Source organism: Rattus rattus, chromosome 6, assembly GCF_011064425.1.
Source record: "Rattus rattus isolate New Zealand chromosome 6, Rrattus_CSIRO_v1, whole genome shotgun sequence".
NCBI lineage: Eukaryota > Metazoa > Chordata > Mammalia > Rodentia > Muridae > Rattus > Rattus rattus.
Genome location: NC_046159.1, coordinates 73853229 through 73879017, shown reverse-complemented (window position 1 = coordinate 73879017; position 25789 = coordinate 73853229). Strand labels below are relative to the sequence as shown.

The following is a 25789-nucleotide window of genomic DNA, read 5'->3' as shown; positions in this document are numbered from 1 at the left end:
ACTGCCAAGAGAAAAACCCCCAAAAGAGAAAAGAGAATGGAGACAGGTCATTGAGAAAAGCCACCATGGGTTCCTTGAGTACAAGCACAGTAAGATAAAGCGTGCTGAGAAAGCCTACACCAAATCTCGAGTACTTAACGAGTGCTCAGAGAATGACACGATGACACAGGGTGGCCCCTGAAATGGTCACACCATGGCCACAGCAAAGCGCTACCTAGAAGCAGACACTCATTTGTAAGTCACTGAACAGAGTTACCTTTCGTCCTTCAGCCAGATTTCATCCATCTCCTCTTGCCACTTCTCTGGTGGTGTTTCCAGCCACGCATTGAAATACCTCACAATGCCTGGGTGCTCCAGCTTAGCCAAGGCTTTGACTTCCCGCATTACCTTCTCCCGTGCCAGCTCCCTGAAGTATAGGAAATAAGAGTAAGTATCTGCTGTCCGGTGGTGAAAAGAGAAGAGTGCAACAGAAGTCTCTGAAAATAAAATTAAGAGCATATGATTAGCCTCAGTCATGTAGTAGTACTGAATTCCTTTTAAAAAGTGTATTTTAGTTTTACCCCTTCAGTTCTGGGGGGACGAGGAGGATATGTGTACACACACACATACATACACATACACACACACACACACACACACACACCCCTATTTTCTCATCTAAATAAAGTTTCTTAGCTGAAGAAAAATCGCTATTGACTCTTACATGTCTGTGGGTCCATGTGAGGAAGACTCATCTAGGATATAAGCTTCTGGGGGTATCTGTGAGGGAATGGTCTATATCGATCAGATTAAATAAGGTAGGAAGACCTGTCAACTTTCACACAAAAGAAAGCAAAAGGAGAATAGAAATTGAGTAGCAGTATCCACCTCTCTGTGCTCCCTGATGCAGCAGCATCCATCCCCCTGTGCTCCCTGATACAGCAGCATCCATCCCCCTGTGCTCCCTGACTACAGCAGCATCCATCCCCCTGTGCTCCCTGATGGCAGCATCCATCCCCCTGGCAGCTGTCCCTGACTACAACAGCATCCAGCCCTGTGCTCCCTGATGCAGCAGCATCCATCCCCCTGTGCTCCCTGACTACGGCAGCATCCATCCCCCCGTGCTCCCTGACTACAGCAGCATCCATCCCCGTGCTCCCTGACTACAGCAGCATCCATCCCGTGCTCCCTGACTACAGCAGCATCCACCCCCCTGTGCTCCCTCGGCAGATGCAGCAGCATCCATCACCCTGTGCTCCCTGACTACAGCAGCATCCATCCCCGTGCTCCCTGACTACAGCAGCATCCATCTCCCTGTGCTCCCTGACTACAACAGCATCCAGCCCTGTGCTCCCAGACTACAGCAGCATCCATCCCCCCGTGCTCCCTGATGCAGCAGCATCCATCCCCGTGCAGCGTTCATCCCTGTGCTCCCTGACTACAGCAGCATCCATCCCCCCGTGCTCCCTGATGCAGCAGCATCCATCCCCGTGCTCCCTGACTACAGCAGCGTCCAGTCCCCGTGCTCCCTGACTGCAGATATGATATGACCAGCTGCTGTCTCATGCCCCTGCCACCATGCCTCCCCTGGCATGATGGACTGTCTTTTCAAACTGTGAGCCAAAATAAGCCCTCCTTCCTTATGCTGTTTTTGCCACTTGGTACAGCAATGAGAAAGAGAACTGGTATTACTGGCATCAGACACACTTAACTGGCCTGAAACTCATGAGCATCCCTCCTCAGCCTCCTGAGGACTGAGGCCACAGGCATGGCAGGTTCAGGACATTCTTGAATATGGACCATCCCTGAGCTACAGGAAGGTGATGGCGACTTTATGCGGTAGCCCACTGGGGATGTACCCTAGAAGAGATCAGTGGGTTCTGAGCTTCCTCCCTAGCCATGAGGGGAACTGTTAAGCTGTTTTCTCCATCGTACGTTCTCTGCCTTGCCACAGGCCTGAAAGCAGTAAGGTCAGGTCACCATCAACTGAAACCTTGAGAATCCGGAGCCAAACCCAACACCTGCAAAGTGAACCTTCCGGTCCTTCATTACACTGATGTAGCCAACCAATACACCACACGAAAGTGACTCTGAGTGCTGTGGCTTGAGTTTTTACACTTGAATTAAGAATCTGCATGGATGTCTGTGTACATGTGCTGTGACTGTGGTTAGTGCTCATGCACATGTGTATTGTGTGGCCATAACATGTACACATGGACACATAAAGGCTGGAGGATGGTGTCGGCACACTCTTTATCACGCTCCATATTCCTTTAGGGCCAGGTCTTAATGAACCCGGAGCTTTTTTAAAAATCTAGGCTAGCAGCCAGCAAGCCTCAGCAATCCTCCTGCCTCCGTCCTATTTGGCACTAGGGTTACAGGTGAGTGTAGGATGCCCAGCTTTTTATCTGGGTGGTGGGATCTGAACTCTAGTCTTCATGCTCGGGCAACAAGTGCATTTAACCTCCACTCAATCTATCTCGCTAGTCTAAAAGGCCACACTTTAAAGCAGTCTACAGCCCAGAACTTTAAGATCACTTGTTACCTGGCTATGCTTAGACCCAAAGAGTTGGAAGTAGAAACTACGTTGTGACCATGGCGCACAAGCTGGACACTGTGCGTAATGAGACGAGATCCAATCTAACAAAAGTATCGCCCAGTACCTGTTTGGGAGACGGATCCTCTTGATGGCGTAATTGCAGTCATCTACTTTGTTCTTAGCTTCAAAGACAACGCCAAAGCCGCCTCGACCCATGCACTGAATTGGCTCAAAATCTGTTAGGTATCTTAAAAAAATACATACAAAATTTTAAAGTTTGAAATGTTACAGTAACACCTCAAAACTGAACAAAACACTTTAATATAAATGCGTAGCCTCTAAAACTAGAAAAGGCACAGAGAGAACTGACTAGCAGCGTCTAAGTTCACCCGAGTGAATGGCTTTGTTTAGCTGGCAATCCCTTGTTCTTACAGTAACTGTACTATCGATCTGTTCTACCCCAAACTTTGTCAGCTACCAAGATACCATCTTCTCCATTCTCTAAGCTTCTGCTTACTTCGGCACTTCTCTCTCTGTTAAAAATGTTCTTTAGCTGTGTTTCATTGCTCATAAAATTTCCCGAGACAAAGACAATCCTATTCTATTTAAGTACACTCAGCTGGCATGCTCATAGGAACCAAAGCTGACATGGACAGGGTTGCCTGAGAGTCAGTGCGCCCACCAGGAAGATGTTCAGCCAAGCTTAGTCCCCTGAAGCCTGTCACCTGCAGCCTGTCACCCTTCGGTGCTTCATGGCAGTCCTACTGTTGGCTACATCAGCTTGGATTACTGCCATGAGCCTCCATGCTTGGTTTTCCTGTCAGGTTCGGAGGGGGAATGCACGTCTCATGACTGTACGTTCTCACTGCAGTTCCAGTTCAGGTTGCAGCGTGTGCCCCATGGCAGAACTGATTTCCTAATTGTTTGACTATGTACATTGGGTACTGTAATGGGAACATGGAGACGACAGGGGTTTGACCTATCGTGCTCTCTCTCGGGTTCAAGGCTCTTGTTCCTGCCCTGCGCTCTTGCAGACAGGTGCTTTACCCTTAGTGAAATCTTACCCTCCCTTCAGTCTGCTGACCTCACACAGCACTGTCCACATAACGGAGGGAATGCTCTTTTATTTCTGAGTTACAATGAAGCGCATGTGTCTCAGCACCACTGTACCACAGGGGCCATAAACGTGGGCAAAATACGTTTGTTTCTCTTCCTAGCTCTAGAATTTGGACACCACTTGGCAAATCAAATGTCTAACAGATGTCTGTTGAGTGTCTGTGAGAATTAAGGAATGCACGCTGGAGACTACTCCAGCCACACGGAGTGGAGACTCAGCTGTTCTACAGTGTCACTCTTACGACGTAAGCGACGACTCGTACACTCGCGTTAATTTAGTAGTTGCCTCAGCTGGTCAGAGAACAGTTAAGGTGGAGACATAATTGATGCCAACCCTCCCTGGGCCAATTACCTTCGCACAGAAGGAAGAGCAATTGTCCTAAAAATAGCTTGTTAAGGACCTCAGAACAAATCACCTCCCCAAATGCAAAAGCCCTCAACAGTTCAAGGGCCAACTGCACTTCTTTCAATTATCAAAAGGAGCGACAGCTCATGCGTGATTCCACATTTTGCTAACGTCTCAGCTGGCAGACGGTGAGGCCGGACGTGAGTTCACAGCTGAATTCACTGACTTCACAGACTGAAGCTGTCTATGTGCATCGACACTTGCTAAGACTCTTACCGGGACACATATCCTGAGTGTTTAATGTCGTTCCAGCTGTTGTCGCTGTTATCAGCACTCACAGAGTCGTATTTACTTTCAGTTTGGCACTGAGTTTCAGACTCCTTCCGCTGCTGAGAAGGCAGAAAGCAGTTACTATTAGAACGGAAGTCAGCTCATCGTCTTAGCTTGTGAGAAAACACTGGACCACACATGACACTCACTGAAAGGAAAGCCAAACACCAGAGCAGTGATTCCCCCCACTAGACTTCAACAGGTTTATATCCATCGCCGTCCTCTGGACAGCAAATGGATCTTGTTTCCTTTCTCTTTTTAAAGCTGTTATTTGCATGTTTGCCTCATGTACATGTACACACTGTATGTATATGTGTGTGAAGGTGCCCACCCAGGCCAGAAGAGCATGTCAGACTCCTTAGAAATACAATAACAGATAGTTGTGAGATGCCCTGTGGGTACTGGAACTGAACCTGGGTCTTCTGTAAGAGAAGTACTCTTAACCTCCAAGCCATCCCTCCGGCCCTTGTAGATGCTTTTATAAATGTTCTGACAACATAAAATTAAACTTGGCAATGTAATGTCTCTTTACCAACAACTAAAAGGTTTTCTAGAGCAGCTGTTCCCTAGTGGTGGGTTGCATTAAACAACCCTTTCAACAGGGGTCACATACCAGATATCCTTCATATCAGATATTTACATTATGATTCCTAACAGTAATAAAATTACAGGTAGGAAGTAGCAATGAAAATAATTTTACGGTTGAGAGTCACCTCAACGTGAGGAACTGTATGAAGGCTCGCAGCATAAGGAAGGTGAGAGCCACTGTTCTGGAGTGGACTAAAAATTAGCACAGTATAAAGGGCAGAGGCAATCCTGGCTTGTCTACTCATTAACTGGTTCTTGTCCTGCCAGGTTCTCTGTAAGGGACTGGACAGCTGGACATGTAACTAGCTGGTTCCAGAGTATCATCACAGGCAGACAGAAATGAGACCGTCCCTATTAACTGCACCAGCAAGGGAAGAGGCTGTTCTTGACAGAAGCAGAGGACCCAACTCTCGAATCTAAGGATCCAGGCATGGGAAAGGATGAGAACAGAGCAGGCAGGGCAGGAATCACTCAGAATCCTTGCATATCTGAAGAAAGCTGAGCTTTATTCTAACAAGAACACCAAGTCAGTTATTAGGATTTACAGGCGGAGTAGGGATGGAGACTGGCTTACAGACAGGAGTGGACTAGAGGCATGAACCCAGTTACGGGATGTTCCACCAATCAGATGACAGGTGTATGTACAAAAAAAAAAAAAAAAGGAAACAGACATAAGGAAACGAGAACGACACTGCAGATAATTAGAAAGAAGACCTTGGCAGATGGTGACTGTCAAGGGAGAGAATGGCTTTGGTTGTGGGACTGCAGGGGACTGCAGTCTGAGACAGAAATGCCTGTGGGACAGGCTGGGGATGGATGGATGAATGAGAACAGTCTGAGATACAGCTCGTCTGAGCCATCTGTATAGTCCTAACTAGAAAGTTGCTCCAGAGAAGGGATTTGGATCTGGGATCAAACCTTGAGTCCAGCACCCAGGAAGCTGAGGCAGGTGGCCTGCCGTCAGTTCTGCTCAACTCGGGTTACAGGGTAAGACCCTGCCTTAAAAAAAGGAAGGAGGTGGGATTTGGAAATCTCTTTGCAAGACTTGGTGCTGAAAAGAGCAGAATGGGTGAGGAGACTCTGTGGATGCTGAGGAAGATGAAGTCCTGAAGGATCCACTCATCCTCCAAGGAGACTGGGAGGGCCTGGGTCAAGGAAGGCAGACAGGAAAAGTCTAAGAGAAGCATACAACAGTGTCATCCCAGAGGCTCAGCCAGGGACAGGAAGATGCCCACTCCGTTTAGCAAAAGGTCATCTAAAGCTCTTGTCAAGGTCAGTTTAGTGAGCTGTGAGGAGTGAAAGCCAGAATGCAACGGACCGAGGCCTGCGTGAAGGAGAGAAAGTAGAAATGGCGTGTAGCCATGCCTCGCATCATGGTCATTCAGGGACCTACAGCACGTCCACAACAGTGTGCTATAAATGTATTACTATTACAATTTAAAAAGATAATCAAGTTTTATTTATGTGTTTGACCCTATGCCAAAAATATATGGCCACCTGTGGCGGCCAGAAGAGGGTGTCGGATCCCCCACAGATGGCGTTACAGGCAGTTGACAGTTGTCTGATGTGGGTGCTGCAAAACGAACTCAGGTCCTCTAACCATTGAGCCATCTCTCCGGCCCTCCCATAACATTATAATAGAGTTGAAAACAACTGTGGCTAGTTTTTCTTCTCTTTAATTGTGCCTTATCTATTTCAGATGTATAGACACTAAATACTGTGTTGTAGTCGCACACTGTATGAGACTGCAACCTGGCGGCAGCAGGCTGTGTCATACTGCCTGTTTAGGTCTGTGGACGTACACGCTAGGACCTTTGCACATGATAAAACTGGCTGGCGACAGAGTCCCAGACGGTACCTTTGTGGCTACGTGACGGAGCTAGTATGGACATAGGCGATTCTTTGGTAAGTCTGAGTACACCGACTCCCTCCTCCGTTAAGTTTTCTACACAGCAAACGCTTGGAAGCACATTAGGAAGAAAGCATCTTACCCTGTGGGGCTGAGGATGGAAAAGCCTGCGCACGATAAAGGTCGTGGCCACAATGCACAGCAAGATCGTTCCAAATATTTCCTTCCACCAGTGCAGGAGGAGGATGGGGTCCTTCTTGCGGATGTTCTTGCTGTAATGCGGGCTGTCCAGGAACCTGACCGTGATCTGCGAGCTCCGCTTATTCCTTTCTCTCTTGTAATACGGCAGATAGTAACCGTTGTCTGAGAAAACAGACACCGAAAGGGGTTTCTGTTAAGACAACTGTAACAGTTCTGTTCCCCACCCTCCAAGTCAGGGTTTCTCTGTGTAGCTTGGCTGCCCTAGAACTCACTCTGTAAACCAGGCTGGCCTTGAACTCTGAGATCCACCTGCCTCTGCCTCCTGATTGCTGGGATTAAAGGTGTATGCCATCACCACCCAGCCAATTTACCTCATCTTAATTCCTATTAATTAATTTCACATAACTGAATAAGACAAATGAAACCAAGTATTTTCCATTTAGGAGTAACGACACTTACCATATGGATACTGTAGGATTGAAAGCGCACCATTACTGTATTCTTCATGGGAATATTTATCATTACTTAGACACTTGTCAAATTCATCAGACCCAACCAAGACAGGAGTCCTAGACGGAGAATCTAAAGAGAATGTAAACTATCAACCGTGTGACTTCAATGAAAGACACAGGTTCATTCATACACTTAGCTGACATTTACCACAACTTAGTTCAAAGACGCAGGTCGCTACTGAGACACGCGATCAGGCCCTACCCTCGGAGGACGACCCACATCTGTGGCGAGGGAGCTAATTGAGCGTAGGAGTTGGGAGCCGAGCGTGGGCAACATACTCAGACCATATCTCAAAATGACAGATGCAGAAAGAGTCATTTGAAGAATCACTTAGGCCAAGCACGTAGGGTCACTGGGCACGGGCATCTGCCATCGAAGCCTCAAACTTGAGTTCGATCACTCTAATCCACATAATAAAATTAAACTAGAACAAAAATTTAAAAGAAGCACTTCAAGTATAACATTTACAATTAAAACACACAAAACATTTGGAAAGAAAACTAAAGGATCTGGCCTAGTACTTCAATTTATTTATTTGTTTCAAAAATATGAGGTGATAACCAGGACACATTTTTACCTACATAATCTTTGTAATTTTTTGGGTTTTTTGAGAAAGGGTTTTCTGCTGTAGCCCTGGCTATCCTGGAACATGCTCTGTGGACCAGGTTGGCCTCGAACTCAGAGATCTGCTTGCCTCTGCACCACCATGGCCTGGCATATTTTTTAAATGCTATGTTTTTTTTTTAAAAAAGATTTATTTATTTTATGTATGTAAAGTACACAGTTGCTCTCTTCAGACACACCAGAAGAAGACATTAGATCCCATTACAGATGGTTGTGAGCCACCATGTGGTTGCTGGGATTTGAACTCAGGACCTCTGGAAGAGCAGTCAGTGCTCTTAACCACTGAGCCACCTCTCCAGCCCTAACAGCTATGTTTGTTAGTTGGTTTTGGAGATGTGGTCTTTCTGTGTAGCCCTGGTTGGCAGGAACTCATTGTGCAGCCCAGGCTGACCATGAACAGAGACCTATTCCTGCCTCCCAAGAGCTTGGCATAAAGGTGCTTGTTTATTTATTTTGTTTTGTTTTGTTTTGTTTTGGTTTTGTGAGGGTCTTCTGTAACCCAGACCGACCTCAAACTATGTAGCTGAACCTCCTGCTTCCACATTCCGAGCTCTGGGGAGTTGCAGACCCGAGCTACCACACCTGGCTTACCTAGGCACTTTGGCACTTTTTGCAAAGTCTCTGAGTGACTTACGGATTAAGGGCTTCCATTTGATCGTCGGCAGAGGAATAATGGCACTTTCTCCATTTACAGACTCCAAGGCCTTCGGGCTTGTAGGGAACTTTTCCGAGACCCTGACGGATGATTGCAGGTACAGCTGGCCTCTGTACATCCCTGTACAAAACATGCCAGTCACGTGATGGAATTCTTAAAAAAATTGCTTTGATTTAATGCACCTTGATAAACTTTACTCATGTTTTTGCTACATAGCTCTTTCCAGAGAAAATGCTTAAAGCATTTCCATTTGACTCAACAACACTGAAGAGTACATAAAAAGCCCCTACGATGTTCCTCACTGAATAAATAGCACCTTTTCAGTAACCAAAACATTAAAAAAAATAACACTCTCTGTGCTGCAAAGAGATGAAGTGAACAGTCTGTGAATAAGGTTTATCTAAACAACTCTAATTCCAAGGCCATGACTAACAGTTTGACCAAATGCTGCTATAACATATGCGTGATATTTTATTTTATAAAAGGGAGGGCGTTCTTTATTTCCATGAATAGATTATTTAGCGATTTTTGACTTGTTCATGTTGTCAAAAAGATTTATTCCTTCAGACCACAGCTTTTCATGGAGACTGGGTTAAAGTATGGGTGGCATGTAGTTTATAATTTTGTGATAATAATCCAAACTAACTGGAACAGATACAAACATTTCAAAATGTACTTATGTAATATGCTCAGAATTACAGGAGAGCTTTTCCTACACAGTGAGAGCATTTCCAAACCTTTCTAACTTATGTCTCAGGTCTCAGATGAAAAGAATATCCTATACTAATTAGGTTGCAGAACTGGACAGTTAGTAAAGCTGCAGGAATACGAATCAAGGCACAGATGTTAAGGGAAAGTCAGGCAAAGACTGCACTCAGTAATTAAGGTAGTTAGGTAGAAAGGGCCACCAGTGAAGCACTCTGGGTGCTGGTGGACCTTTCCTAGCAACATCTACCCACCTAAGTACACGCTGTTCTCTGTGGCTCCCCGAGCAGCCTCTACAATGTCTTCTTCATCTTCCAAAACTTCCTCATTGGCTGTGTAACTTGTGTCATCAAACAGACTGATTGGGATGACTTTACCATCCCTCACCAGCCAGGCAGACGCAATGGGAGTACAAAACTAGACAAAGGAGAAAAGCAGTCAGCAGCGTAAGCAATGTTTACCTGATTGCCCTTCCCCCTCTCCCCCCTTTCCTCCCCTCCTACCTTCCTTCCTCTGTGTGTGTGTGTGTGTGTGTGTGTGTGCACGCACGCATGTGTGCGCGAGTCCGCACATGCTGTGAGTATGTACACTTAATGCAGAAGCTAGACATTGATGATGGCTATCTTCTTTACTTGCTTTCCACATTCATTCATTCATTCGTTCGTTTATTTATTTATTACATGTATGTGTGTTTCACTTGCACACATGTTTGTGCACCACTTGCATGCCTGGTGCGTGTGGAGGTCAGAAGCGGTGTTGGATCTACTGCAAATGGAGTTGTAGGCAGTTGTGAACAGCCACATGGCTGCTCAGAACCCAAGCTGTGTTCTCTGCAAGAGCAGCAGCTCCTCTTAACCACCAAGCTGTTTATCTCTCCAGCTCCTTCTTCTTATTTTTCGATTCAGGTTCTCTTACCAATTACAGGGATTCACTGATTAGGCCAGGCTGGCCAGCCAGTGAGCGCCATGGTTCTGCCTTTCTCTGCCTTCCCAGAGCTGGGAATAGACCTGGAATCCCAGGCCTAGCTTTTCACGTTGGATCTGAACTCAGGGCATCAGCCTTATGCAGCAAATACTTACTGACTGAACCATCTTGCCAGCTCCACAAAATGCCTCTTTAAGTCACAGTTTTAAAGCAGAGGAAAATCCCTGAGATTCCAAAATGGCATTACCTCCCTCTAGCAAAGTGTGTGGTCAAACAAAACTTGGGGACACTGGGTCAGTGATCTCCAATACCTGGTACTCCCATTCTAGGCGGCCTCCTTTCTTACTAAACGCCATGACCTTCCAATCAGCAACGGAAACTTTTATCACTGTGTCCACATCTTGTTCTTCCACATCTGAAATGATTTTAGAGTCTTCTTTGTTTCCACCCAGTTTAAAGGTGCTTTCAATGAATCCGGCTCTAGTTTCCATGTCTGGAATATACCGAAGTTCAAAGTGGCCAACACTGAAATTCCACCTTAAATTTATAAAGGTGTGTTTTAGAATCTCATGTTTAAATGAAGGGACCAAATAATACAGCACTGTTTTCAGACTGAAGAAGAAAATAGAACACTTTAGTGATGAGAAGACATCATCCTAACTTTCTGGAATGGAATGCAATGCTGACTCACACCACAAGAGGGCCTCGGAGAGCCGTGCTGGTCCTTTGCAGGCAGCCATTCTGAGGTCGGAGACTGTAAACACCTAAGGCCAGATGCTCTCTCAAAAATTAACATGTACTTCATAAAACACAACAAAATCACAGTAAAGTGAGGTGACTTGCAGCCTGCCTTAACTTCTTAATTACCTGAGCACGTGTCATTCACGTGCAGTAAAACACATCCCAATAGACCAATGTAAAAGGCAAGGTGTATGCATCACTCTTAGATTCTAATGAAACTTTTATTCGATCACCTAAGCCCTATTGTCAGCTCTCTACTGACCAAGACATGGCAGATGATTCACTCTGTCTTAGAAGTGTGTTCTTATCCATAATGCAGCAGTGTTTCCTCTATAGTTCAGAAGCAGGAAAATGCACATAAGTAACTATAATGACACGGCACTAAGATATAAAATGGCCTAGCTATGTATGAATTTGAAAATGTAGTGATATACGTATGTACATATACATATGTACACACATTTAAGGAACATGGAGATTAGGTATCTCTCTCTCTCAAACAACACAGAATTTAGAGCCCCACGCTTGCTCTTTGGGTTCCGGTAGCTCACTTCTGCTCCCACAGATCTCTCAGACTCAACGGTCTCACAGGCAACTACAAATCTCTCTTCACAGGCCAGCAAAAACAGAAAGAAGAAATACATTCTTAATCGGCTTTGAAATCAAATTTCAGGAGAGATGCCTCAATTCTATTTCATCAGATGACAAAATCTGTAAGTGGTTCAGTTTCAAAAGATCAAAATGGAATCTAAGGTGATTTTTTTTTAATAACCCAGGTGACTCAGAGCTTAGTAATCAGGCTGAAAAAGTCTGGACATGACAGAGGACCAGAGGATCTAATAGCTGAATCACATATTTAAAGTGGTAAATTACATAAGGAACTCATTATTTGAAAACAAAAAACAAAAAAAAGTATTAGGTCCAAATGAAAGGCTGGCACTTTTAAAGATAGCAGAGTAAATGATTGTTCTAAATCTGGGAGCTGGACCTGCAGCTCAGTGACCGACACTGTCTAGCGTGTGCAAAGAGCTGGGTTTGACCCTCAGCACACACACACAAACACAAACGTGAAAACATAAACACAACAGTGCTCATGAGACAAACTATGAAAGCATCCCCAGACACTCAAGGGATACATGCTACCTTTGCCTTAAGACTTCCCTGCCATTAAGTAGCTTCTATCAGTCATGTGACTATGCCAAGAGTCAGTGACCAAGGACTAAGCTAAAATTACATTTTATTTCATGGGACTCCTGGGTACCACACCTTGAAGCGCGGGATGTGATGCTGCTTCGCTTGCCTCCATTTTAGGCTTGAAAGCCGCCTCATAGTAAAGACTAACTGGGTTCATTCCTATTTATCATTACATCTGTTTCTCAGGAATTGGGCTCCGCCCCACCCACAACCTTAATTACTGATGCTTTTGTTGTTCCTCTTCCAGGAACGGCAATCATGTTTTAAAAGTTGTCATAACCATCTTGTAACCCTACTTTTGTTTCAAAAGGATTGTTTCAAAATGGTTACCTTGTTGTGACTGTTAAGACCACCTTGCAATCATGTCTTTGTTTCAGATCATTATGACTAACTTGTTATGCACTTCCTATAGGAATCCTGTTCCTATAACCCTTCCTATTTTGCCTGCCAAATTTCTCATTTGGGAAACCCCTACCCCAGAGCTACAAAATCCTTGTCTCCCCCATGTCCAATGTTGATCCCATGAACCCTGCCTTCAGCAGTAGACAGCCTGTGTATATGAATAAAAAAGCTTGCTGCAACTAATTTGGCCATGACACTTTGGGTCCGTGGTTTTTCTTCTCACAGTTTTGGGATTAACACGGGCATTCATTTCTCTTAAAAGTACATTGTGCTCTTAGGTTAACAAATAATTCACAGAATCTCTACAAAGCAAAGTCTTCAAGAAACCTTGGGTTTAAAGGAGTCACACCACCTTTTTAATTTGCCTACAGAACCCAGAGGTCCACCTGCCTCTGCTGGGATTAAAGGTGTGCACCCCATGGCAGCTTTTGGAACTCCTAAATAATGACATTACTGATGTTCTGATACCCACTTCTCACTGCCGCTTCGAGGCCCGACGGCTCGCACAGTCTTCTGCGTGCGTTGCAGAAGCAAGATGTCTTCCTCTTCTTCCATTTCATCACTATCCCATCGACGACATCCCAAGGCAGAACAGATATACCTCAGCTGAAAAGACAGACATAAAATAAGTCAAGGAAGCAAGACAGACAGACAGACAGACAGACACATACACACACGCACACACACACACGCACACGCACACACCCTATCTCTATGAAGCCCTGGCTGACTTGGAACTTGCTCTCATAATTAAAGTTGGTCTCGAAGTCACAGAGATCTACCTGCCTCTGCCTCCCAAGTGCTGGAATTAAAATGTGTGCCAATACGTCCAGCATGAGATCTCTATGATTTGTTTTTTCTTGAGACAGGGTTTCTCTGTGTAGCCCTAGCTGTCCTGAAACTTCCTTTGTAGATCAGGCTGGCCTCAAACTCAGAGATCTGCCTGACTCTGCTTCCCTAGCACTGGAATTAAAGGAACACACTACCATGCCTAGCTTATAATTTTTAAAAAGTAAAATGAAACTAAAGAAATACCTGTTATGAGTATCACTAGATTACTAAACCAGAAAATGAGTTATTTAGAACCATGAAAGTTTCAACAATATTTATTTCAGGGAGTGGATGATTTTAAGGATTTGTATAATTTGAGCCCTATTTTGGGGTTAGTCCATGGGGAATTCCAAAGAAGAAATGAATAGCCAATGGTATTTTTCCAGAGATTTCACTCCAGATGACTTGACAGTAATCAACTACACGATTTCCACCTAGCACTATGTTTTAAAAATTTGAACCCTAATATCTTTTGACTTAAGAAAAAAATGAGGTTTTTCAGCTAAATCTAAACTAAAATCCTCAGAAAAGGCAGAAACATGCTGGAATCACAGACTTTTATAGCAGTACATCCAGAGAACCAGGTGACTGGTCAGCCCTGCTGCACTACAGAGGAGAGTGCTAACATAAGGGAGAGTGGCAACCTGCCTTATTTAAGAAGAAAGTTTAAAAAGCACCAATGGCCGTCCCGGGGGGCGTGGAACCTCAGTACCCAGGCTGCTGGAGAGGCCCGGCATCTGGAAGAGGGAGCACTGAACTGGGAACCTAGAGGTTAGGAAGTGCTGCTCCCATCCTGTCATAGTGTACATCCATACAGAAAATGTCTACGCATCCAGGGACTCAGATTCTGGACTGTGTCCTGGGAGTCTCGCTGGAGAGAATCTGGGTCATCAATGACTGCCATCAGCCTGATCTGAGGCAATCTGACCCTGGAGTTTCTGAATCAGTTAAGGTTTCCTCCTCTGCTTAGTGAACAGCAGCTCTCTCCTTGGGCAATTTTATAACCAAACCAGATAAACAAGTGTCAATCACTCCTATTATCAGGATCGTTACTCCTCTTTGAGGGGTTCTTTGCCTGTAAAAATACACCATCCTTAGGAATATGATGAAGACTTCAAAATAACATACTACAAAAGCACCCAGCACAGTAGATCATGTTTATGAACTCCCTCTCCTCCTGTTATCCTGACTCTGATGTTTACTCCTGTATTTTTGGTTGTGAGCCTTCGGCAGCTCGGCTCCAGCCCTGTGATTACTCTCACCTTGGATAAACTTAGTTTCCCATGACTCCCTCACAAGTGTCTTACTAAGACAAATTCTGTTCTCAGGGGGGAATTACAAACGACCAACGGCCAACAGCACACAGGTAGGTCTGGGGGTTTGAGGCCAGCCCGGCCTACACACTCTAAGCTGGCCAGTTACCCAGAGATCCCAACTGAAAATGCCGTTCCTCCTATCCGGCTGTTTTCCACACCCCTAATACGTCACCACTCACCTTTCCACTATATGCACTGAGTCCGTACGTGGTCAGAGACTTTCCTCCAACCAGAACAACATCATCTCCAAACTTGTATGAAGATTCGAGAAGGGACTCCACAGTGAAAGGGACGGCCTCCATGCTCTCTCGGTCTCGGTCCCACTGGAAGAGGTCTCCGTCCAGGGAAGGAATGATCATCTTGTTCCCAAACACCTAAAACAAAAGCCCACTTTTAAAAGTCTCATACCTTGAAGAGAGGTGATAAGATCTAGGGTTTTGAAGAACATAGAAATCAATACGGCTATCAACCAGAAGTAACTGGAAAGTGCCACCCATCACCTTGTAGGCCTACAGTCCCCCGACCTGGCATGGCAGTCTAGTATGGTTTTTCTCAAACTGTTAGAGGTCAAGAAGGTCTCATGTTGATGAGTAAGTTGCCAAAAGAGAGCCTGGGGATCCAGTGAAGTAATAAATAATAAAACAAGGCCACTATAGCTTTTGTAGCTGTTAATATGCTAAGAAGCGTGCTTTTCTAGTAAATGGGTGACATGGGTTACTTTCTAGGCCTTCATTTTTCTAACCAGTTACATCATAGACTGAGACTGACGGAGCACAGGGTGAGGGATGCAAATTCAACCGCTGACCCTTTTTTTTCCATTTACTTTCTCAACTCTGCTGAGTTAGCTGACAACTAAGCCTCCCAAGAGTTTTATATGTGCAGTCCTCCTTCTTCTTGTCCTTCTTCTCTTTTAAATCCTCTCTTTAAGAAAAAAGTCGTATTTATTAATTTCATGTATGTGAGTACACCACAGCTGTCTTCAGACACACCAGAAGAGGGCATCAGATCCCATTACAGATGCTTATGAGTCACCATGTGGTTGCTGGGAATTGAACTCAGGACCTCTGGAAGAGCAGTCAGTGCTCTCAACCGCTGAGCCATCTCTCCAGCCCTCATCCTTTCTTTATCAAACAAATTCTTTTTTTTAATTTGTTTTTTCAAGACGGTTTCTCCTTGTAGCCCTGGCTGTCTTGGAACTCTCTCTGTAGACTAGGCTGGCCTAGATCTACCTATCTCTGCCTCCCGAGTCCTGGGACTAAAGGCATGCACCACTATGGCCAGCCAAACCAAATCTTGACAAACAAAATCAGAGTCCTATGGAGCTTGAACTCTGGTGTTTGGAGACGTCACAAGCATCACAAGCAAATGATGTATGTCAGTGACAGAGATCATCACAAGAGGAAGGAGAATTAAAGATAAAAGGGCAGAGGAGCACATGGGGTGAGTGGGAACTGTCAATGGAGAACTCATGGCAGGTCCTGCTGAGAACGTTAGTTAATAACGGCTGGGCAAAGCTCTCAACATGAAACAGTATATCACGTTGACACTTGGGGAACAAGTTTGCAAAGGCCTCTGGGTAGAAATGACGTAGTCATAACTGAGGCACCACAAGAAGGTAAACAGGCTGAGCAGAGAGAGCGGAGGCACGGGCAGCAAGCACAGGACAGAGACTGGTTAGCCGTGAAGGAGGTAAGTGTCAGAGCAGTGTCCTAATAGGGAAGTCTAATGGCGGCCTCACTGGGCAGCATGGGCAGAAGACAGGGAACCAGGGCACGGCCCAAAGAATGTCATAGGAACTTCAGTACAGATCTTCCTGGTATTGGCCTTCTGCTGGAATTAAAAATAAAATTTCATCAACTCAAATTAACAACACAACTTCTGTCTTGATCCATGAGACTTAAAACTTTGGGATGAGAGAATACGAAAGAGTTAAGGACAAAACAAACCATGCATGCAAAACAAACTCTTTAGACAAACTGTCAGACTTCCTGGTTTAACACAGAACCCCCACTGGATGCCTTGGGTTCCTGAAGCAGCAGGCTTTCTTTAAGTAGCTCTAAGCTGGGATTCAACTCTCTATGCTTCCTTACCTCTGCCTTAAGCTCGGGATCTGGAAGAAGGTGAAGACCACTGTCCTAACTCCATTCATACTCCAGCTCAGATCCTTATCATGTCTGACCTGAGCTCCTATCATAAACTCTTCACAGATCTCCCCTGGAAATGCCCCAGTTGAAGCTGATGCATCTCTTAGATTAATCCCTCTGGGCCAGTTAAGCTTGTTATGACAATATTGAAAAATCTTCAATGGCTCTTTATTAGCTTCTTACGGAAGACCCCAAATCCTAAGGACTTGAAATCCTGTGGAGGACGTCCAGAGTCCTGTAAGTGTGACCTCCAACACCCTTTCTGTCATGTGTCCTTCCCTTTTCCCTGTGTGGGCAGCAACCTGGCATGGCTACGTAACCACACAACTGCCCTTCCTGCTACCACTCATTTCACTGGCGATGTGTGTCTTCTCCCTGGAGCACTTTCTTACACAACTGCCCACTAAAACCCGACTGGCCTTCACCTAGTATCATTTACCTGTTTCAAATCTAAGAAAATAGTGCTAGTGCACATTTGCTGTTAGAAAAATTTCTACTCCAGATAAGGGTTGGGGGTGGGGTGGGGGTAATGCTCCACTCCTCAGCCTCTCTACTTTTCTATCTCTATCTTTTCTTGGTTTTTTTTTTTTTTTTTTTTTCGGAGCTGGGGACCCAACCCAGGGCCTTGCCCTTCCTAGGCAAGCGCTCTAACCACTGAGCTAAATCCCCAACCCCTATCTCTATCTTTTCTTAAGATCTATTTATTCTTATGTGTTTTGCCTGTATTCTTCTGTGTACTATGTGTACAGTTCCCACAGAGGCCAGAAGAGGGCGTTAGAGTCCTTGGAGCAGCTGTTACAGAAGGTTGTGAGTTGCCATGTAAGCAATGGGAAGTGAACCCAGGTCCTTTGTAAGAGCAGCAGTGCTCTTAACTACCGAGGCAACTCTCCAGCCCACTCTGTATCTAATTTTCCTGGGACAGAGATGGAGCCTAGGGCCTCAGGCCCTGGTGAGTGAACTAATATACCGACAGGGAACTAATGTGTCGTATTAGGTGAGTGGTCCGCCACTGAACTACATCATACCCAGTCTCCATTTCACTTTCTGGGCAACTAAAGCTGAGACTCTACAATGTTCTCAAATTGTTAGGATCTCAAAATTATAGACAGATTTACCAGACACAGAAATGTTTATAATTTGTTTGGATCCAATGACTGTTAATTAACCCAACATTAACAATCTAGATTTTAATTTTCTACTAAAAGGAAATGGTCCAGAACGGAGGAGGAGTAGGTACAAGGTGAGCCATTGCCATCTTATTATGACAAAAGACAACTATAGAGGTATGGTGTGAAGACAAAGGAAGCACTATTAAGGAAAAAAAGAGAAATTCCTAAGTTCGGGTTAATTTAAAAAAAAAAAAAGTACCAATAAAAAAGACTGGGATTAAAAAAAAAAAAATAGCATTTTGGGTTGGGGATTTAGCTCAGCGGCAGAGCACTTGCCTAGCAAGTGCAAGGCCCTGGGTTCGGTCCCCAGCTCCGAAAAAAAAAAAAAAAATAGCATTTTGTAACCATGATAGTAAAATTTAGATCAGACAAGAATCATTAATGTTAATTCTAGACAAAAATTTTGATAACAAATATGGTTACATGATCTTTCTATTGTAGCTTTGAGACAGATTTCATATCATAGCCCAGGTTGCCCTAGAACTCATTATGTAGCCCAGGCTGGCCTCAACTTAGAGCAATCCTTCTGCACACTTTCAAAGTGCTGTGATTACCAGGCATGTACCATCAGGTCTAGTCAGTATCTAACTTTCGTTAAGTTTTCCAAAGACGTTGAATGCATGCCACCTGAAATTACTTAGGTTAAATTTTCTATTTATTTGTTTCCTTGTATCTCTGTCTCTTTTAAACTTTATTTATTTTATGTGTATGGTGTATCTATGCATCGCATGCATGCATGAGTAACAGGGAGTTGTGAATTGCTATGTGGGTGCTGGGAATTGAAACTAGGTCCTCTGGTAGAGCACTTAGTGCTCTTAACTTCTGAGCCATTTCTCGAGCTCCCCTTCCTTATATTTCTTATAACAGCTTAATATACTTAACACAATTAACTGTATATTTGTAGAATATCTAATTTAAAGTTGCCATTAAAACAAATGTGTGTTGCCATACAGATACAATATGCAGACAATATGCCATTTCAAGATACAAATGAAAAAGATCAAGTATTTACTATTGTCTATTTTCCATCATCTATTAGAAATTTGACAGTACACAACAGACGACAGATTCAAGTTACAGTAAATTCGAAGAGTGTGGGGAGCACTGTCACCAAAACAAAGGGAGGGTCAGTGGGTTGGCCACAAGCAGTGAGTGCTTCCTGTGACATGTGTCCTCTTTCTTTTCCCCTAGAGTAGCAGCTGGTTCGCAGGGAACACAGGTCCTAACTGCAGAAAGCGGCTGCCAAACTCACATGCACTGAAACTCAAGAATGACCCATGCACCTCCGAAGTAACAGAAAACTTATCTCCAATTTAAAAAAAAAAATGTTTTAAACAACAAGGGGGCGTTGTGATGTCTGGCCAACTGAAAATGGCTTTATATGTAGGAGTTAAACCTTCAATGGTGGTAACTTCAGTAAGTGTAAAACATACGGTTGATATAAGAACTGTGATTCAGTATGGACTCATCCTGTCATACGTTTGGATTATGATTTTAGAAGTTTACTTTTCACCAGCTGCTCTTTGCTGATTGGCTGCCTATGAGTCATACTCGAGGCTGGTGACCTTTGCACCAATCTCTGCAAAGCCTTTCAGGCAGTGGATATCAAAGCAGATGGTGCTTTTCCTGGAGAGCCTGAGCAGTGATCTATATGCATGCAGTTCAGGTAGAGATGACATCACCCCTCACAATAGCATTACCTCATCCTCTAAGCAAAGGAATGAGTCACTCCGATAGTCAGCTTTGAATCTCTTGATAGAAAAAAAAAATGTAGGTTGCGGTTGACGGATGATGCCCGACCATATTCCAGCCATCTGTCCCTGAGAGAGCAATTTGTTCTGATCTGCTGCTCTGCATTTCAAGTTAATTATGGGACCTGGCTTTCCCTTTGGTCATTTCAGGAAGTATAAATTCATGCTATTTTGAATTTATTTCCTCTATTTGTTTTCCCCCGTTCATAATTTTAAAACAAAGGATCTGTCATATTGGCTAGCAAACTCAGTACCAAAGATCTAGAGCCTTTTTCTGTGCAATTGAAAAGCATTAACAGCCGAGTAAAGTAATTTGACTTCTGTCCTGAATAGAAATCTAAGTGGCACACGCATGTACACATGTAATTGAAACTGTCTGAGAGACTGAAGTGGAAATAAGAACTCTGACTTACACAGGAAAAGGGAACCTCAATTGAAGAAGAGAAAAAGAAACATTAAATACCATCAGAGAAAAAGAAATCCTCCAGCTGCAAGGAACGGTTTTCCATTTACTTCTCCCTTCCTCACACCCCCCCACTCCCAGTCAGGATTTCTCTGGTCAGTCCTGGCTGTCTTCTTCACTTTCTTGGTACCCATACATTCAACTTTAACTTACTGTGAACTATTTCAAACATCTGAAAGGTAATGAGGCCAGTGCAGCAATCCTCACGTATTGATTTCTAATAACTACTGATACTTGGCCAGATGGTTTATAAACACGTAAGAATTCACATTTCTCAGACTGTCCCAAAGATTCACTATATCATAAGGGATTCTATCTGATTCCTCACATCACAGTACGGGCTTCTTTCAGTGCCCTTTCCTTAAACAATTTTACCATTTGACTTTACATGTATGGGCACATTACCTGGGGATATGTCTGTGTACAGTATGTATGCCTGGTGGAAAAGGAGGCTAGCGGAGGGTAGGGGGATCCCTGGAACTGGAGTTCTCGACAGATGTGAGCCCCCATGTCAGTGCTGGGAACTGAACGTGGGTCCTCTGCAAGAGCAGCCACTGAGCCATCTCTCTAGAAGAATCACTTCCTTTCTGGAGAAAGGATTCAATTTCCTATAGGTGGGCCATAGCCAGGACTTATACATTCCTTAACAACTTCTTTTAACCCATGCATGTCCTGGAATGTGTGCGTCAGCACTAGTATTTCCTATTGTGTTAGGAGTCTATGAACTGCATAGGCAAAATCTTGCCCAAAACGTTTCATTAAGGAAAGTCTTATGGGGGCTGCAGAGATGGCTCAGTGGTTAAAAGCACTGACTACTCTTCCAGAGGTCCTGAGTTCAAATCCCAGCAACCACATGGTGGCTCACAACCATCTGTAATGAGATCTGATGCCCTCTTCTGCTGTGTTTGAAGACAGCTACAGTGTACTTACTTATTTTTAATAAATAAGTAAATCTTTTTTTAAAAAGTCTTACAATGCATTCACACATCCTACCATTTGCATATACCCATGAGCACTTCTGAGTCCCAACTGCAGAGCCCACTGTAACTATAACCATTGTTAGAATAGCAACAGAGACCATGTGTCCCTTGAGGCCTAAGGTATTTACCATCTGAACCTCTACATAAAAAGCTTGGTGAGTCCTGTGTTATGACATATTACATGGTACGTATTATTTGTCTGCCCCACTTTTAATAATATAGCTACCAAACTGAGTTCTAGGGAGTCAGCTCAATTTTTCCACGTAAAAGTTCCCCATCAATTTTTCATTGTAGTATTGATTGATGGTTCTATTATTCACCTAAACAGTAAACAAAAATTCATGCGAACCGAAGGTAAAGTTAAGCAGCTTCTAAGTTCAAGGTTTGCTTCAGGTAGTAGTGAACTGTAGAAACTTAGTTATGGATTTTTTTAAACCTCTTTTTTATTTGGGAAAAAAAAATTTTTCTGGCTCTTCAATTTGAATCAAGAAGGTTAAAGATTAGAAGTTTCTGAGAATGCATATACACAATCTTTCTGTTGCTTGTTGGTCAATTAGACTTTACTCAGACTAAAACCAGGAGTTAAACTATCATCAAATCCCTAAAGTTGTATCCAGTACTAATTCCCACACAGTGTGACTTAAAGTTGAAAATGGCTCCTGTGGTCCAGTGACGCCCATCTGCTCTGTAACCCAAGAGGAAATACACCAGAAGAGCTAGAGTCGTAAGTCCCAGCTATAGCATGGGTGAGAAAGAATGACATGGGAAGGAGAAGAGGAAGTGGGGCAAGGACGACCCATCACGTTGCGTGACAGAGAGAACAGTGAAAACAGTTATCCTGGAGCACTTACTACAGGAGAACACTCCCCTGTGCTCCTCCATCATGGCAGGGGCATCTGTAGCACCACACAGCAACAACAAAGATGCCAGGAACCAAGACTGAAACTCACTAATCCTAGGGAGGGGCAAAATAGGTGGACAGTACTCATCAAAAACAGGAAGTCGGACACTGCCTGCCTACAACTGCTGTTTTAATCGGCACGCGGGTGGCTGCATCTGAAGCCAGGATGCACGACTGCTCTGCACCTCGCCTGGCCCCACTCCTTAGGTCCTTCACACCACCACACACTTGCCGGGAGACCGTGTCCTTCTTACAGTTCTCACATCATACTCTGCAACTATTTCATCTGTCTGTCTGTCTGTCTGTCTGTCTGTCTATCATCTGTCTGTCTAAAGGAGCAATGTTTAGGCATACATGAATGAGGTTAGAAGACAACCTTCAGGAACCAGTTCTCTTCTTCCACCCCGTGGGCTCCAGGAATTGCGCTTGGGCCTCAGTCTTGGTGGTAGGTATCTAAGCCATCCTGCCAGCCCCTCCATAACTATTTTTAAAGGCTCACCATTTCTGGTCCCCAAATTCTTTTGCTGTCTTGTAAACAGGCTTGCATATCTTTCCTCCACCTCCTCTTCTAGCTTCCCCAATCCCTCTATAAGCAAAATGGAAAGGCTTTTGACATTCTCTTTGTTGTAGGAATTCTAAAGAGACTAATAAATCGAGGGGGTTGTCTACAAGAGACACATTTGCCAAATACGGCAGGTATCTCTAATTGTGAAACATTTATATTTTAAAATATTTGAAGCAGGGGCTGTGGATGTAACTCAGTTGGCAGAATGCTTGCCTAGCATGGGCTCCACCCCCAGGACTGCAGAAAACTGGTAGGGTACTACACGCCTGTAATACCATAGTCAGGAGGTAGAGGCCAGAGGTCAGGTGTTAAGGTCATCCTCAATAGCACAGTGAGTTCAAGACTAGCCCTGTTTCAAAAAGGTGAGACCCTGTTTCAAAAAAAATAAAATAATAAAATAAAATAAAGTAAAAAAAAAAAGTAATATGTATTAATACCAGGCAGCAGTTAAAGATATTGGAAGCAATACAGAAAAACCATAAAAACCACAAAACCAGCCCATCTCCAAAATACCGTTTTCTCTGCCTATCCCCATCTCAGTTTTAGGAAACTGGATTCTAACAGTCTTGTCTTCAGCTGTCTTCTTACTTTACTCTCAAGGTGACCAAGTTCTTGGTTCCCAGGACACTAACACTGCTCTGTGTGCAACTCAGATCTCTCCTCTGGAAATCCAAGGCCCGAACAGTCAACTACTTCCTTAGCATCCTGTAAGGAGAGAGGTCTTAATGTCTTGGGAACTCGTGGGTATGAAATGTGTGGAGTGTTGAGAAGAAGAAAGGGACTGCAGGGAGCCCTTAGGCTCTGCTGGATCCACTACAACAAAGCAAGCTCTAAACTTCACTGGGTTACAGACAGTTAAGATGTCGGTTCTGGAACTCAAACCCAGGTTTGAGAAGAGAAGAGAAGCCCGTTAGACACGCCTCTCTAGAACCAAGACGTATGTTTAATATTTCAGTTTCTTAAAGATGATGTGCTAGGTGTAGGGCATAAAATGGTAACTTTTAAAAAATTTGAGTGGCTCATGTAGTCCAGGCTGGCCTTGAACCCTCTATGTGGTACAAGATAACTTTGATCCTCCTGCCTCTACCTTCATACTGCTGGGATTACGGGCCTGTGCACCACACCAGCTTTCTGTGGAGGTGGTGACTGAACCCACTCTACCAAATGAGCTATATCTTCAACCAAAAATGGCAATTGTTACCCAAAGTTAACCAGTGACTACACTACCAGATGAACAAGTGACTGCACTGCTTTATTACGTGTGGCTTAATAAAAAGAAGCCCCGACATTGTTGTATTGTAGAAGTAGCCTGTGTTTCCCCTTAAATGCCAACATTACTGATGGGGGAAGTAAAAATAAGGTTGCTAAAGAATCCCTGAGGACAGTGCCTCACGGATGAGAGGAGGCTTCATGGCTAACAGGACCTCAAGTTCCTGCAGGAGGGGCTTGAGAGCTTCTGACACACACATTCAGTTAACAGGACACACCCGAAGTGACATGCTCCCAAGAAAATGAAGGAGCTCAGGGACAGCTTAGTGGGCAAAAGCAACTGCCCTGCCTGTCAGACACCCAGAGTTCAACCCTGGAGCCCATATAAAGTGAAAGGAGAGAACTGACCACACAGAGCTGTCCCTGACATTCACGTGTGTGCTGGGGCAAGAGACACCCCCATCACACACACACACACACACACACACACACACACACACACACACACACACACACACACACACACACAATTGTGTGCGTGGGTATGAAAGCGTGCACAGGAGAACCCCATTCCTAAACAATAGCAATGGAGTGAGCTCTGCTATCTCAATCTCTCATTTGAGTTCTGGAACTCAAACCCAGGTTTGCACCCGTTAGCACGCTTGTTTGAATAAATTAATTTAGTTCAGGTGGCTCAGGATGACCTTGAACCCTTTTGGCACGCTAAGGAAGTAATAAAATGAAATCAAAACAGCAATTTTCATTTCTATAATGAAAAGCAATTAAACAATCAATTAGATACTGGCTTGGTGCAAAATTGACAGTTACTCTTCAAAACAGACTTCACAGCTGATGACTTAGCTGATTCAAAAAGCACCTTTTAATGTCGCAATCAAAAGAAATGTGGGTCAGACACACTGGTGCATACCTGTAACCCAGGCATTTGGAAGACTGAGAAAGGAGAGTGAAGAGGTTAAGGTCAGCCAGGAATAACGTGTTCCAGGCCGAGACCCACTGCTTCCTCTCTCTCTCTCTCATTTCTCTCTTTCTCTCTCTCTCTCTCTCTCTCTCTCTCTCTCTCTCTCCTCCTCCCTCCCTCCCTCCCTCCCTCCCTCCCTCCCTCTCTCTCTCTCTCTCTCTCTCTGTGTCTCTGTGTCTCACCCGCATACATACACAATCCCTTTAAATGACTTGGGCAACATTTAGTATAAATCAGGCAGCCTTTAAAAACTTATTTATTTTATGTGTATGAGTATTTGCACATATGTATATGTACCACCTATGTGCCTGGTGCCCATGGAAGCCAGAAGGTGATACCCTGGAACTAGAGTTATAGATGACTGTGAGCTTCTGTGTGGACACTAGGAACCAAAGCTGGGTCCCTCTGCAAGAGCAGCCAGTGCTCTTAACTGGTGAGGCTCCTCTTTAGCCCTGAATTAAACAACATTTCGGAGATGCAAAGGACACGTGGTACAGCCCTTCCCTAGAGTTCATAAAGTCTGTCTTAGTTACTTTGCTCGTGCTGTGATGAACCACTGCTGTCGAGAGCAATTGGAGAAGTTTAATTCAGGTCATATTCCATCACTGATGGAATACGGAGGTGGGGCCGGAGCAGAGGACATGAGGAATGCTGTTTACCGGCTTGCTCAGCCTGATTTTATTATACATGCCAGGACCACTGCTTCGAGGCAGCAGCGCTGCAGTGGACGGAACCACTATCAATCACTAGGAAAATGGCTCACCGGTCTACCTAC

General features: G+C 44.4%; 1 protein-coding gene across 1 annotated transcript in view; it reads right to left on the bottom strand.

Moving 5' to 3' along the window:
- The window catches only part of Eif2ak3 (eukaryotic translation initiation factor 2 alpha kinase 3), a 61071-nt gene that overhangs the window by 13888 nt on the left and 21394 nt on the right, over window positions 1-25789 (bottom strand). Inside the window, exons 3-12 of the mRNA XM_032906335.1 lie at window positions 15033-15227; window positions 13179-13312; window positions 10681-10906; window positions 9700-9862; window positions 8720-8860; window positions 7408-7530; window positions 6890-7110; window positions 4257-4369; window positions 2643-2765; window positions 257-406 (exon numbers count right to left, since the gene is read on the bottom strand). Of these exons, the coding sequence (XP_032762226.1) occupies window positions 257-406; window positions 2643-2765; window positions 4257-4369; window positions 6890-7110; window positions 7408-7530; window positions 8720-8860; window positions 9700-9862; window positions 10681-10906; window positions 13179-13312; window positions 15033-15227 (1589 nt within the window). The remainder of the gene's footprint in view (window positions 1-256; window positions 407-2642; window positions 2766-4256; window positions 4370-6889; window positions 7111-7407; window positions 7531-8719; window positions 8861-9699; window positions 9863-10680; window positions 10907-13178; window positions 13313-15032; window positions 15228-25789) is intronic.